This window comes from Triturus cristatus, chromosome 4_1 (assembly GCF_964204655.1).
Source record: "Triturus cristatus chromosome 4_1, aTriCri1.1, whole genome shotgun sequence".
Lineage (NCBI taxonomy): Eukaryota > Metazoa > Chordata > Amphibia > Caudata > Salamandridae > Triturus > Triturus cristatus.
Window position 1 is genome coordinate 1,175,226,418 of NC_140585.1, and position 15,212 is coordinate 1,175,241,629.

A 15,212-nucleotide genomic window follows, 5' to 3' on the forward strand; every position below is an offset into this window, starting at 1 on the left:
TGAAATATGCCAACAGTTTAGAACAGGAAGGGGGGAGGTTTGAAAAAGAATTAGAGGGAATGTATTTTCCCCCATTGACTTCTACTGAAGCAGCTGTAATTTCAGATGGGAGCCACCTAAAATAAAGCAATATTTTTGCTTAAAATAATCAAGAGTTTCCCGCCTAAACAGGTCCCATTTACATGTATGTTGAGGGTGAATTCACTGTGATCGATTGAAGTTTCTGTGGTGTTGGGCGGATGGTGGCCCTCCTGTGCTGGCTTTTGGTGGAGGAAAAAACCACACAGAGGCTTGTCTGCTTATGAGCACTCCAATGTGGTGGTAGGGCATGCGTGCAGGTGTGTGCTACGGTGCTGGGCTGTAGCCCTACACTGCTACATTCCTCCAAAACCCAACAGAAAAAAATACAATACAAAGTCCAGTTATCATGAACAGTGCCCATTGGGACGTTCTAGTTCAGTCTTGTGTGAATGATGGGTGCAACCTAGCGCTAGTCACACACAGAGTCTTAGAGCTGTTTTGGTCTTGTAACAGTGGTCCTCCAGTGGTACCAGTGATCCCTGGCTGGTAGAGGCACATTGTTCAGTTTGGATGTTCCTGATGGTCTGACTTCTTTACAGTTGGTCGGAGCTAAGACCTGTGATGCGGGGCTGTAGCCGGGGTGACTGGTTTCCAGGTCCTGCTCCTCTTTTGTCCACCTGTGGTGGGTGTATGTAGTTTGCTGGTCCAAGCTGTAGGTGGCTGGCTGGTGCCATTTGGTGAAAACTGACACATTCCTTGTGACACAGACTGAGCTGTTCTTGGTGGTCACCATTGTGCCCTTCCTGTTGCTTACTTGGAGCGAACGAGTATTGAGGGGTGCCAAAACCTCCCAGCATGGTGTCTCTCACACCAGGACCCAGTCTCCTAAACTGATTTTTGATTCCTTGGCCCCGCATGTTTGGCTAGCATTGACTTTTTCCTACGTTCTTCTTTGTTGAGTAGTTGTGATGTCAGTGGGTTCTGGGGTCCATGTTGCGACATCGGGGATGTTGTCATGGACAGCTCTCCTGAACATGACATCAGTGGGTGCCCTCTGAATCTTGCTGTGGGGATGGCGCCTCTAAGCCCCTATGGGTTTGTGGATTGCTTCCCCCCCCACATTTAAAATATGTGCGAACCTAATGCGTATGGACTTGAGTGTGCACATCAGCCTTTCAACCTCCCCGTTGGCGCTTTTTTTTTTTTCATTTGTTTTTTGTCCTCCTGTCACCACCGATTAGCACCAGTCGATACGCGCTTCGTGAATGCCCATAATCTGCTGTCTGTCAATCAGAATTACTGGGTTATTTCGAAATTTGCACCGTTCTCCCAGTTACTGAAATGAGAGGGTGTAATCATTGGACAGAGAGAGCTTCAATATTTAGCAAGTTCTAAAACCTGAGACTACTTTTATCCATTTCCTTGAAAAAACTCACAGAATTCTTCCACCCCTGCCAAGAGAGTGGCTCCAAGTGATCCCAAAGTTTACAGATTTCTCTTCTTGCCAGTAGTATTAAGTAAAAAATCAAATAATGGCAGTTACCTTGCAATACGTACTTATCTTTAACCTGCTGCGATATCCCAAACATGATTAACTCGGCGCTTACCTCTATGTTGACACTCACGGAGCGTGAAATGGTCTAACCCACTGCTGACCAGAATCCCCCCAATTTTGAACACTTGGCAAACATGCACATCATCAGCATCTCCACTGCCATATTGCTTGCACTTTGATTCTGTGCATCCTTTTATCATTCCCAGCCTTTTTGGGGTCAGATTCTATGCAAGGTAAAGTGATTTTTCTTTAAAGCAGCAGGTTTAACCACCAAGTAAAGTGTAGCCCAAGGTACTTGCCATAAATCTGCCAGCTCCACCTCCGGCAAGCATCCATCCCATTCACTGTGTGGTGATTTCATTTCCACCAGTTCTGCATCCAGAAGAAATTGATACCAAAGGGCAACCTATTTTTTCCTTGCCTTTGTGATCTGAAGTTCCAGTTCCATTGGGTTCGAGACTATCTAACCCATTCTGACTCTTGAGCCAGGAATTGATCTGGTAGATTTTAAATCTGGATATTGCCCCGTTTGCCTTGTCATACCAGAAGCTCCAAGTTAGCTTTTGTCTGTCACCTAACAGTCTACTCCACTGCCTAACATCTGGCTTGTTCAGTGGTCTTGCTAGGCTATCTGATAGATCTTCCAGTGTACCTGGGGCATCCCATATGGGAGACAGTCTGGTGTAATAAGGTACACCTAGGATTGATCTTATTTCAAACCAAGTTCTTGCCGCTGACTGGAGGCATTTTAATCTAACTTTTTTGAACATTTTTGGAGCCCCATATTTATATGAGAAGCCCTCCTCGGGCAGACCCACTAGCATGGAGTTAAACATGACCCCTATTAGAGATTCATCGGGTCTTTGTAGAAGCAGTCTGTTGTTTTTAAGTTGAAACGCCCAACAATGGATCTGAAGATCGGGAAAGCCCAAGCCTCCCAAACCCGCTTTCCCTCTTAACTTTTTCCATGAAAGGCGTATTCCTCTACTAGCACATATGAAAGAGGAAATCTTCCCCTGCAGCTTCAGGAGTTTTTTTTCCTCAAAGTGCAACAGAATATATTCAAAGAGGAAGGTGAGTTTTGGCAAGATAGACATTTTCACCAAATTAATCCGGCTGTAGATTGTAAGTGGGAAGTTCTGCCATTTGTTTAATACATCTGTCTCCTTTCCTATTCTATCCAAATTAGCAGCTGCTACCTTCCCAAGGTCTTTAATTCTTTTACTCTCCAGATACCTCTATTTCTCCACTGTCTTGGTTCCACATCATTACTTCTGTTTTTTCTTCATTTGCCGCATATTCCGCCAGTTTACCAAATTCCCTCACTTCCGCCATAAGATGTGGTAGAGTTGATACTGCGTCCGAGGTATAAACCATAAGGTCATCAGCATAAAGTGAGATCTTCCTAGAGTATGCCCCAGTTTTAAAGGATTTAATCTTTTCATTTAACCTCAAACTTTGAGCGCAAAGGCTCTATGCATAGATTAAAAAGTACAGGAGACAAAGGACAGCTTTGTCTTGTACCTCTCTCAATTCGCACCGGTGGAGACAAACTATCATTATCTAGAATCTTTGCTGTTGGAACTCTGTAGATTTTAAAAATAGTGTCTCATATTTTCGCCCAAACCAAAATGTTCTAATGTTGTCTTTAAATACCTCCAATTGACACAATCAAATGCTTTTGCAGCATCTAATGTGATAATTGCGAGGGGGGCATTATGCGTTATGGCTAAATCTATGGAGCCTATCCAGGAGTAATTTAGCTCCTTCATATATCTCCCAGGTAGAAAACCTTTGATCTTGATGAACGAGCAGCCCCACAACCTTATTCAAACGTGCGACAAGAACCCCAGAGAAGATCTTGTACTCATTATTGAGTAATGATATTGGGCGAAATGATTGGCAATGTGTTGGGTTCTTGCCTGGCTTCAAGATTAAGGAAATTACTGCTTAGTTCCATGTCAATGGAATAGGGCCCCCATCTCTCAGACTAGAATTGAATAATTTGACCCACACTGGGATAATCCCCTCCTGCAGTACCAAATACATTTCAGTCGGAATCCCATCTGGGCTAGCAGCTTTCCCCTCTTTTTGCTTTTTCAATATGTCCAGAATTTCACTACCATCTACTTCTCGTTCTAAGTAGAGGGCTTGGGTTTCTGCGAGTTTAGGAAGCTGCTTACTTAAGAGCCAACTTTGTATTTCTTGCTTGGTTACCTCTAGGTCTTCTGTAAATAGCTCCTGAAAGAATTTAGTAAACGCACCTCTGATTTTTTTTCTCTCTCCTCAACTATGAGCCCGGACTCCTCTTCTAGAATCTCCCCTATAAAATTTTGACTTCTGTCTAACCTAGATTTCTAAGCCAGGAGCTTTCCACAGCATTCCCCTTGTATTATATCTCTAGATCTGCTCACCTCCTACTGTTGAGTTACTTTCTCCTCCAATTTGGTTCTAAACGTCAACCGCAAACCTTCAAGCTTCTCTACCCACTCCTTTCTTTCTCTTTCCAAGCCTTTGTTATCTTTTAATAGGTTTTCCATTTTGCCTATCTCCTCCTCTATTTTATTAAGGTGTTTTTTCTCTTCCTTGACCCAGTATACAGTTAGATTTTTAACAATACCTCTTAACCATGCCTTATAGGAGTCCCATCCCGTCTGCACGGGGGCTGACCCCATGTTCCATGAAATAAAAATCGTCAGTGTTACTACGCACCTTCTCTATTATCTCGGACTGTAGCATAATCATTCTATTCATTGTCCACCTACCGATTGTATGGGTGTCCCTTCTCTCAATTTTTAATAACAATGCTGCATGATCTGAAATGTGAATTGGCAGATGGTTTATCCCGGCTACTAACTCCACTTCTTTCTTATCCATGAAAAGATAATCTATTCTTGAAAAGTGCCCGTTCTTCTTACTATGGAAGTAGTGACCCCTGTGTTTACCTTCGACTCTGCGTAAGATGTCACACAAATTAAAATTCTCCATCATTTCTAGTAAGTATGCCCTCATCTTAGGGGTGGTAATTTGAGTTCTAGCTGTTGACCTAACATGATCATTATTCAATAGGACATTAAAATCTCCACCCAGAATAATGGGGGATTGAAAATCAACCAGGTTAGTGAAATGCTTGGTCAGAGGTGTTACATCATCTGTATTTGGGCCGTAATAGCTCGCTAATGTATATGTCCTAGGAGCTATTTTATTCTCGTCAATTATCCAACGCCCACTCTCATCTGCTCTGTATCTAAGGAGCTCAATCCCTGAATTCGCCTTTAATATTACTATCCCTTTAGTACAGTGAGCTTGATCAGTAGATAACCACTTTCCAAACCATCTTTGTTTAGAAACAAAAGTCCCTACATTGTTGTCTCAGAAGATGCGTCTCCTGAAGCATAATTATTTCTGCGTTCTGATCTTGTAATATTGCGCTATAATTCTCTGCCTCCTTGTGACCCGCAACCCATTCAAATTCCAACAAAGAATCGTCCGGTCTTTCTTGCTCATGCTTCAACTTCCTCATTTGATATCCATGGGGACCTTGTTTTTGATCATTTATAACAGGCACTCCTTTACTGACTTGAGGACAAAACATTATTATTTATAAATTCCCTATGCTCCCCACCACTAGTGCACCCTCCCGTGGAAAGCCTCCCCCAAAAATATATTTCATAGGCATCTCTGCTGCCTATTGAGCCTATGCTGAATGGGGGCCATATTACCTATGTTACCATCACCTCTTCCCGTCACCTGTCTTCTATTTATTACTTGTATTCCCTAGTTTCATTTCTTGGCTAAATTTGTCCACCTCAGCCGGGTCTGAAAAGCTATGCATTTTATTTTGCCACATTACTTTTAGAAAAGCCGGAAACCTCAATTGTACAGATGCTCCCAGTTTCTTTAGCTCGTCTATTTTGTTACCCAGTTCCCACGGTCTATCGGCTGTCTCCTTTGAGATATCCGACCTAACTCTGTAGGAAGCACACATTGCTTGTAGTGATTTCTCTTAACACTAACCCCAAGAATTTTTCTTTTACAGAGTACGAGAGAAAGTTTAAAAGGCTCTTTCATGGTTTCTTTCGACCTGGATGTAGTTTGAAAGGATCTCTGTGCACTCGCTGAATTTCTGCTTCTAAATTTAACGGAGGTACCTCCTGTGGAAACGAACTGTTCAACATGTTTATCACAAATGCTTTTATATCTGTTCCAACCCCTCCGCTACACCAAGGATTCTGATATTATTTCTCCTGGCGTTATTTTCCAGCCTTTTGAGTCTATCCGATAGTACTCTCTCTTTGTTTTAACCGCTCCACCTCTTGAGTGTTTGTTTAGGCTTTAGCCTGTAAGACTTGAAAACCCAGCTCCAGTTCTTTTGTTCGTATAGCGAGGCCTTCTATCTTTCCTTCCAGGCTCAAGCAGGTTCCCTGGATTTCTTTGTGATTTGCCTCTGAAATATTGAAGCGCTCTTAATTTCGAGAGAAAGGCGACACAACATCTCCTGCAATGCATTCTTACTATTTGAGCTACTGGTGCTTTCACCTACTCCCTTCAGGGTAGATAGTCCATTGACCCCTAGGTATTGTACTGGAGCGTCATCTCCTTCACCACCGACCTCAGAGGGCAACTCCTCCACATTCAGGGACGAGAATCTATTTTGTGTTGTAACTATTGGGAGAACTGGGGAAATATCAGGCTCGCTGGTAGAAGTAGTCTTCATGTTAGACTTCTTCGCTCTATTCTCCAGACTTTCCTGCCCAGGGGTATATATTTTTTTTAACCATTCATGCTCTCTATACTACCCTCCTCACTTACTACATCGGTCCTAAGTTTAAAATAAGATCTAAGTGAGGGAGTGATTTTTGAAATATTTTTGGCTCCAGCTACTTGTTGAGATCTATCTGTATTCTTGGGGCTGATTTTCTGAAATTCACCTTGCTTCTCCTGTTGTGATTCAACCTAGGCCCCTATGTCCATTTGCCTCCATCCACACAACACTATTATATTCCTGGTCATAATTCACCTGTTTACCCACGGTCAATTGCAGGTCACCCACTGCCTTTCCCTTGTTTTGCTGCCCAACCAGTGTTACTGAATCCCTTTCAGGGCACAAGCTGCTTGTGCTGACTCTGCCAGCTCTGTTCTCCTCTTTTCCACGCAGCCGAGCGAAGCTCGCAGCGCTCCTGCCGCCGCAATCCAGGGTGGAGACCCCGGCGCCACCATTCACTACTGGACCCCAGATCCCTCCAGAGCCCCCCAGCATCCACGTCCAAGAAGATAGACTGCACCACGCTCAATCTGGGATTGCTGCGATAGAGAGGCAGGCATTGTTGAGTACAATTACGCTTCTACATGGCTCCCCCTCGCTAGGCTCCCGACCGGCGTCTCAGCCGGCCGCCATGTCTCCACACTCTGTGTCCCCGTTGGCTTGAGTCCAGCGGGGCATGAGCTTCTTGTGGCCAATAACTAAGAACTGTAGATACTGCTTGAAGTCTGCACAAACAGGGTCCCTTTGTCATTCTTGAGGGTATTTTGGACCCAAAATACAGCAAAAACATTGGCACACTTCCTGGTGTGTTCAAATGTGGTTGCCTGCAGTACCTCTATGATTGGGAATTTTGAATAGGCATCGGAGGGGACTATAATGTGGCAGCCGTGAGGTAGTCTTCCTAAATTCACAATTTGGATCCACGATCCAAAATCCAAGATGTTGTACCATAGGAACTCTGCCCCATCCCCACCACTAAAGACCACGCCAGGAACCTCTGCATCATCCTGGACCGTGAATTCTTCATGAAACGTCAAGTCAACATAGACTCCGCAGCCTGCTTCCACACGCTCCGCAAAGTCTTCAAGTGGTTCCCCATCAGCACCAGGAAAACTGTGATGAAGGCCCGCCTTACCAGCTGGCTGGATTATGGCAACGCACTCTAGGAAGACACCTCCACGGAACTCATGAAAAGACTCCAGAACGCAGCAGCCAGACTGATCTTCAACCTGCCCTAGAGAACTCACATCCCCAAGCACCTGAAACAACTTCACTGGCTCCCCATCCAGAAACGATGCCAATTCAAGCTTTTGACCCACACCTACAAAGCCCTCGCCTACATGAACCACTGTCTGAATTCCCACCTACCTCCCAGAAACCTCTGCTCCACTCACCTCACCCTCGCACAGATACCAAGCATCTGCCGCTGCCGCTCTCTTCTCTCACCTTGCAGCCAAGTCCTGGAACACCCTTCCCCCTCCACCTATGTACTTCATCCTCGCTGACCGACTTCAGGAAGGAACTCGAGACCAGGCTTTTTGACTGACGCCCGCAGCACAGCACCTGGATATCCTCTCTGGTCATAAGCCATGCAATACAAGTACCGCTTGATTCATTAATGGATAGTCAGTCATTCAGGCTGTCGGTCTGGCAGCTTGCTGGTTTGGCACCAGTGGCATGTCAGGACCATGTTGTCTGCCTCTGTATCCAGAGTGCAGCACCGGACCTTTCACCTTAGCTCTGATTTGGTTTTTGTGGAGCCTTGCTGACCTGTGTGAGCCAGAGCTAGCATTGTCTCTCGCAGCGAGGGAGGGATGGCGATTCGATGTCCATGCAGCAGGAGCCCTGGTTTGTGGTGTTGAGTTCATGGCGGACATTCCAGAAGGCAGATGGGTCACGTTGAGTGTTGTCATGCTTCCCAAGATCCAGAAGGAATTCCTTCCACTGAACGCAGGTGGCAGCTCCCCCTGCTCTTTGGATGCCAAGATCTGATGCAGTGGCATCAGCAATGTCCTGGAGGGTGATGGTCATGGGGCAAGCGAGCACTGCCAACCAGTTGACGTATTTGTGTGCTGCGAACAATGGTCTGGATGGGCCATTTGCCACCGGTCATGGATGTCTAGAGAGGTAGTCTGTGGGATTGCCACAGCCTGGTCAGTAACCCACAGTCAGTTGGTACTTCTGGAGCTGCAGCACCCACTTCTTGATTCGGTGGGCAAAGGCTGTGGCGCAGTGCCTGCAAAAAGATGTATCAGCGACTTATGGTCCATGATGACTCAAAGGCTGGCCATACAGATATAGATGGAAGTGGTGGCAGCCCAACTTGATGCTGAGGGCTTCCTTTTCAATGTCCGCATAGCGCTTTTCTGTATTGGGGAGAGCTTTGCTGGCATACTCTACAGGGTCCCAATGATTGTTTCCTCGTTTCCTGCGTGCTGCATCAGGACAGCTCCGATTCCAATGGGGCTAGAATCGATGACCAACTCCAATTCTTTTTCCAGGTTGAAATGGGCCATGACTGTCTTGGAGGAGCACTTTTTTGATGGCTTGGAATGCATTGTCTTCAACTGGACCCCAGACCAATCGCATTGACTCTTTGGTGAGGTGTCTTAGTGGCCTGCCGGTGAAGCCAGACAGGGGATAAACCTTCTGCAGTACGGTGCAAGGCTAAGGAAGCATCCTGACATACACTTCAGATGAGGGTGTGGCTGCCTCTCTTATGTCAATACTTTTGGATGGGGCTACTGTAGCGCAGTCCTTGGAAAAGATGTACCCAAAGAACTCTACCTCCTGCTGGAAGAATTGGCCATTTGCTCGGTTGAGGGGGGAGGCTAGCCATCTCGATCTTCATGAGGGCGGCATGTAGGTGGCTGAGATTTTTGTTATGGGTGGGTGCATAGATGAGGATGTCCTCTCTTATGTTTATAACATCCTCAATGTCAGTCAGGACTTCCCTGATAGCATTTGGAAGACCTCCGCTGCTGTTAATATTCTGAAGTTGAGCCTTCGATAGCATCAGATGTCTGTATTGAGAACCACATGGATCCATTGATTTCAGTGATGAGATCATTGATTGTGGGGGATAGGATATGAGGAAAATGTCGTCGTCCTCCTCCTTGACTTTGCCTTATCCTGAGCAGGGTGTGGGTAGTGTGCTTTCTACAGTGGGTGCTTGGTTTTGCATGACTGCTCTCACTCCTTGGTGTCGTGGCATGTCATGCCCTCAAGGTGAGGGTTGTCCGCATGCACCGTGGCAGACATTAGTGAAGTGGTTGGGGCACAGGCATGCTGAGCAGGTTTCACCTCTGGCCAGGCACTCTGGGAGGGGGTGGGAAGAGAATCCACAATATCTGCACTGATCCTTCAGGGAGTTACTCCCTTGGGCAGAACTGTAAATAGGTCGGCAAGGAGGCCCTTTCCAGATGGATGCTGCTGTTTGCGTCTTGATAGGCCTAAAGGTGGGCTCTGGCGTGGCCGAGAGCTTCTGGAAGGCAAGTTCGATCTGCCCCACTCAGACATTGGATAGTTCTTTGAAGTGGGCAAGCGCCAAGATTTCAGGGAGGGGCTTGTTGGGCCGCTGAATGATGTGGCATCTGAGCTTGGCCAACCAGCAGCCTTGTGTGATCTGGGTGTGTACTTCTTTCTGCGGGTCATCTTCTGTGCACATGCTGGCCAGCTCCCGCAGGCGGGCATAGATTATATAAATAGATCCTTCCTCTTATTGGCAGGTTTGTCTTAATTTGAACTGTTTGAAATTGGAATTCATCTGATGGTCAAAGCACACAGTAAGGGCTGTGATGGCTCCCTCATAGTTATCAGAGGCAGTGCTGGGGAGGTTGTGTACCAGTTTGAAGATCTCCCCCACATAGTGTAGCAGATTTTTGTTTCGCCATCTGTTTACTTGGTGGCCTTGAAATAGTTGTTGAGGTGAGCCACCCACTTGTGCCAAGGGGGAGCGACGATGGTGGGGGTCACTGAGATAGCTGAAGGGGGAAGCAGGGTAGACATGCACCCAACGGTATAGGCTGTCATGACTCTGCCAGTGCATGGGGTAGGGTGTACCATGATGAAGTGGTACAGCCTGTGCGTTCTCCTGCCAAACCGTACTCCTGGTGAGGGATAGAACATGTGGGCATCAAGAAGCAGATGTGGTGTCAGGCTGGACAATGTGACCCTGGCACCGGGAGCAGAGGATACTGTACTCCCAGCAGATGGGTAGCACCTGGGTGGCGGTGCTGCCAGGCAGTGGTTGTCTGAGGAGTGAGTGTTGGCACCACTTGCGGCGGCATGGTCACTGTGGGGTCCACTGGTCTGAGTGTTCTGCTGCCAATCGGCCAGGCATAGAAAAGGAGGTTGGTCACCTGTGCCAAACAAGGCAGGCTCAGGCGGTTACAGGTGGTGTGGGAGAAGGCCTGGTAAGTGAGAAGATACTAGTGTTTGCCATTCATGTGACTTCTCAGAGCCTGGAGCGATGTCGCAGAGAGTAGAGTGGAATAGGAAGATGGGACACCGTGGTCCACCCGCTTCTCATTTCAGTGGGGCATTGCTCCTCTGATATAACAGAGGAGCCGCCCCTCTGGGCCTCATAACGCTTGCCCCCCCCCCCCCTCCCTTCAGCCTCTTAAAATATACAATTCAGTACAAGGGGTAAATTATTTATTCCCAGTCTGGATTGGAAATGTGATGGGATTCTTTAGTAATTGATTAGAAAATAATAAAGCAATGACCAGATATTTTAGTCCAGTACCGCACCTTAACAGCTGTAGTATTAGGTAATACTTTTTCTGGCGCCTACCCTCATTAATAGTATTCATTCTCCATGGTGGCAATTCATTTTCTATGTCTATGCTCATTCGTTTCCATGTTTCTCTCTCGTCACACAGGCTCCAAGCTCAGCAAGGTGTACTCCCAGTCCACAATGTCTCTCTCCACTGTAGGCAATGATGCAGGAAACACGCTGAGCGTCAGGAAGTCGCCGCGGTCGCCAAGGTGAGCGGGAGCTGCAGAGTAACAAGCATTTGCAATGCAATAGGTCTCGCATTTGTGAGTTAGAGCTATTGGCGTTGTAAATGATAATATTTTTTACCCATTTGCTTTGGTTTGGAGTGTAGTGGATGTAGGTGGTGTGGAGTGGAATTGTGTGGGTTGAATCTGTATTGTTAGTTGTGGAATTCTATGAGGTAGAATTGTGTGGCGTGAAGTGGATTAGTGTAGTGGAATTATGTGTTATGGTGTGCAGTGGTTTTTTGCGGAAAGTAAAGATGTGGTATTGAGTGCACTGGAATTGTGTGGAGTGGCATTGTGCACTATGGAGTGTAATTATTTGAAATGGTATTTTGTGTTCAGGAGTGGTATGTAGAGGAGTTTAATTATGTGGTGTGCTATTGGTTTGTGGCATGATGTGGAATTCTGTGGTATGGATTGAATGTATGTATGTGGTGTGTTGTGTAATTGTGTTGAGTTGAATGATGTGGTGTGGAATGGAAAGAGTTGAATTGTGTGGTGTGGAAGTGTGTAGCATTGAGTGAAATTATGCTGACTGTATAGGGAAGAGAAGGGGGATGGAGCACGTAGTGGTGAGGGAATAAGCGCTAGAGATGAGATGGAAAAGGGAAGGGATGGTGGAGCGGTGACAAATAGAAAGGATGCCGATTGCAGAAGGTGGGGGCAAAAAAATAGAAGAAAGGTTGAATCTGTAAGGAGACTGGTGGAGCTAGAGGGGGAGGGAGTGGGAGAGGGGAAGGTAAGCGAAAGGTGGGAGATGGAGAGACCCTGTAGAATGTGGACATGGGAGGGTGATCGAAGGAGGATGAGGAGGAAGAGAGGACAATGGAACTGGGAGACAGAGAAATAGTTGAGAAATATTTAGAAGTAGAAGGCAGAGACCCAGGTGCGAGAATGAGGGAATGTTGAAAATATGCAGGCAACGATGGAGGTGGGAGAGAACCAGCGAATAAAAGTGGAGCAGAGAGAAACTGGGAAATCGGGGTAAGGCAAGAGTGAAAGTGAGAGCAAGCAGTGGAGGTTAACTGTTTATATCAGAGTTAGAGTTTTTGGCACTGTTATACAATTTTGCTGAATGTGTGTGTTTGTTGTGTACTGAAGGTATTTGCCAGATAAAGATCTGCATGTATGTATGGAGTAAGTATGTGTATTATAGCTTGTGAGACCTATTGCATTGCAAATGCTTAACTGTTGCGGGGAGGGTGGGTGTGTAGAATCAGATGGGCTGATGATGAAGATGGTGACGAATGCTACAAAAGTACTAAGACAGGGTTGTTGTGTTGGTGGTTTTTGAAGCAGTTGCTTGTGTGATTGGATTAGTAAGTAACTACCACTGATAGCATTATTCTCCATAATAAGACATGGCAAACTGCTATGAACATATTAGAGAAGGTGCGCAAAGCACTCCAAGTGGAAAGCAATTTAGAGACTGAAGTCTCACATACAGATGCAGTCGTACGACGACAACCACCATGCCTTTACATTACATTACGTTTAGGGCCTTTTATCAGCGAGGTCCTAAATACCCGTGTAATGGTTTTAAACGTTATCTTCCAGCACGCTGCCTAAGATCATCAGGACTGAACCTGCTTACTGTCCCCAAATTCAGGCTAACCACTAAAGGTGGCAAATCTCTTTGTCTTGGGCGCTAAGGCCTGGAACAATCTTCCCGCTTCCATTCGATCCCTGTCTCAGGAGACTCTGTTTAGAAAGGCCCTGAAGACATGGATTTTTTCTCTTACTGATGCAGCCTGTTTAGCAATGGTGTAGGTATTGGTGTTAGCGTGAATTTGTCTGCCCCCCCCAACCATTCCATCTGGTTGGCTTAGCGCCAAGATACTCCCTGGAGTGGTAGCCGCGCTATATAAGTACACCTTTACATGCCATAGAAACGACCCAAACACTACCGCGCCAGACCAGGCCTTCTGGCACTGCCATATTCCCCTACAGTTAGGGCCAATGGAATTATGTGTTTGTGCAGCCTTGGCGTTTTTTCCATAATTATGATTTGCCACATAATGTCTCATCTGCTGCATAATCTGCAGATTGGAATAACAAAAAAATTGTTTCTAGCCGAAACAAGTTAAAACTTACTAAAAACGCAGCAACATGTTGCCTTTGCAAAGGTTGACTGGTCATCTTTCTGTTGCTTTTTGCTATTTTTGAGTCTTAAATTGGCACTCAGGAAGGTGAAACATAATTTTCCTGGTCTTGCCTTATAATTTACTCGTCCTAGCTGCATATATTGGGCCACCCCTGCCGTATAATTCCTGTGGCCCTGCCTATATTCTAGTCTGACCCTGATAATTCCAATGGGCATCTCCCTCTTCGAGCTCCTTTGCTGGCCTCGGAGCAACCCTTTCAGATCACCTTCCACTCCACCCCCTTCCCCCGCCACCCCGCTCTACAGACCCACCACACCTTCTACCCAGCAGCGAAATATTGAACACCTGGTCATTTGAAAAGCCAGCCTTCCCCTTAGCCCGACACCTCCCTCTTACTGTTCGTAATATGTCCATTTGTAGGCACCTTGAGGCTTTTCTCTCTGTTGGGCCCTGTAAATCCCCAATATCGATACCTAGAATGTTAAATTCTAACTTTTTTTATGTCTGTGTCGTGATATGTAAGCAGGGACACTGGAACAACGCAGCAAGAGAACTGAAAATTATGCTCACGGTTGTTTAAATTACGTAATAAGCAAAGGCAAGTTATGCGCAAAATTCTGTGATAGTATTACTTGTATTTTTTTAAATAAATTGCACACACAAATTCTATCTAGGCAAGAGTTGCACCGCGTTAATATCATTTAAACACGTGAGTACTGCAAATTGCAACGGAAGGGTAACATTTTGAAAGTGGTCAGCGTCTGCCACATGGCAACACATTGGTTTTTTTTTACAACTAAGGTAGGTCTGTTTGAGCCAGAAAATAACTTGTATTTTGGTTGATACTTGGAAATCATACAGCCAAAGGTAAAATAACGAAGCAAGCCATGTAAATCCATAATGATTGTGGGGAAATGTCGGAGATAAAGAATTGCATACCATTGTCTTGTTCGAATGAAAAGCACAAATGACTTAGTCCATTTGTGCAGCAGGTGCAGTGGCGAAAGGTTACAGAGGCCTGGACACGCTCACCGAACCCTGAATGTTGCTGAATTATTTTACAACTCAAACTGCGACCTGGGGCCCTATTTGCTTCTTTGCACTAGGGCCCAACACACGGCCTACGGCTACGCCACTATTATTGCTGCAATATATGAAGTAAGGCCACCCCATAAAAAAAACTTAAACAACCTAGAGCATGCTCGAAGAAACCGCATACATTAAGTTGAGATGTTTAAAGAAGGTTTGAACCATAGATTTCCCAAACTATTACTCGGCATACAATTGAGAAGCACTTACTCGGAAGTTGTGGCTGCGTTTACAACCGAGATGAAAGCACAACCAGTTGTGCCAGCACGCTTGACTCTCAGAGTGCCTATCCTATATTCAGCTGCACAACCTCCTTGCGTGTGGGCATAAGGCACGAAGCTCCCTTTTGCCCCTTGTGGATAAATAAATAACCACGCGCGGCCAAGGTGGACTGCGCTGAAAATAAAATATGACTCCAATATATGAAGTAAGGCCACCCCATTACATTTTTTAAAAAATAAACAACCTGGTCCAGAGAATGTTCGGAGAAACAGCATACATTAAGTTACGATGTTTAAAGAAGGTTCGAACCATAGATTTCCCAAACTATTACTCGGCATACATTTGAGAAGCACATATTTGGAAGTTGTGGCTGTGTTTACAACAGAGATGAAAGCACAACCAGTTGTGCCAGCACGCTCTACTTTAGAGTGCCTATCCTATATTCAGCTGC

The 15,212-nt window shown here is 45.7% G+C and overlaps 1 protein-coding gene across 2 annotated transcripts in view; it reads left to right on the forward strand.

Moving 5' to 3' along the window:
- Positions 1-15,212, forward strand: part of CAMSAP3 (calmodulin regulated spectrin associated protein family member 3) — a 261,867-nt gene that overhangs the window by 208,841 nt on the left and 37,814 nt on the right. For both annotated transcript variants that reach the window (XM_085654390.1, XM_085654389.1), the window contains one exon: positions 11,225-11,330. In XM_085654390.1, the coding sequence (XP_085510516.1) occupies positions 11,225-11,330 (106 nt within the window). The remainder of the gene's footprint in view (positions 1-11,224; positions 11,331-15,212) is intronic.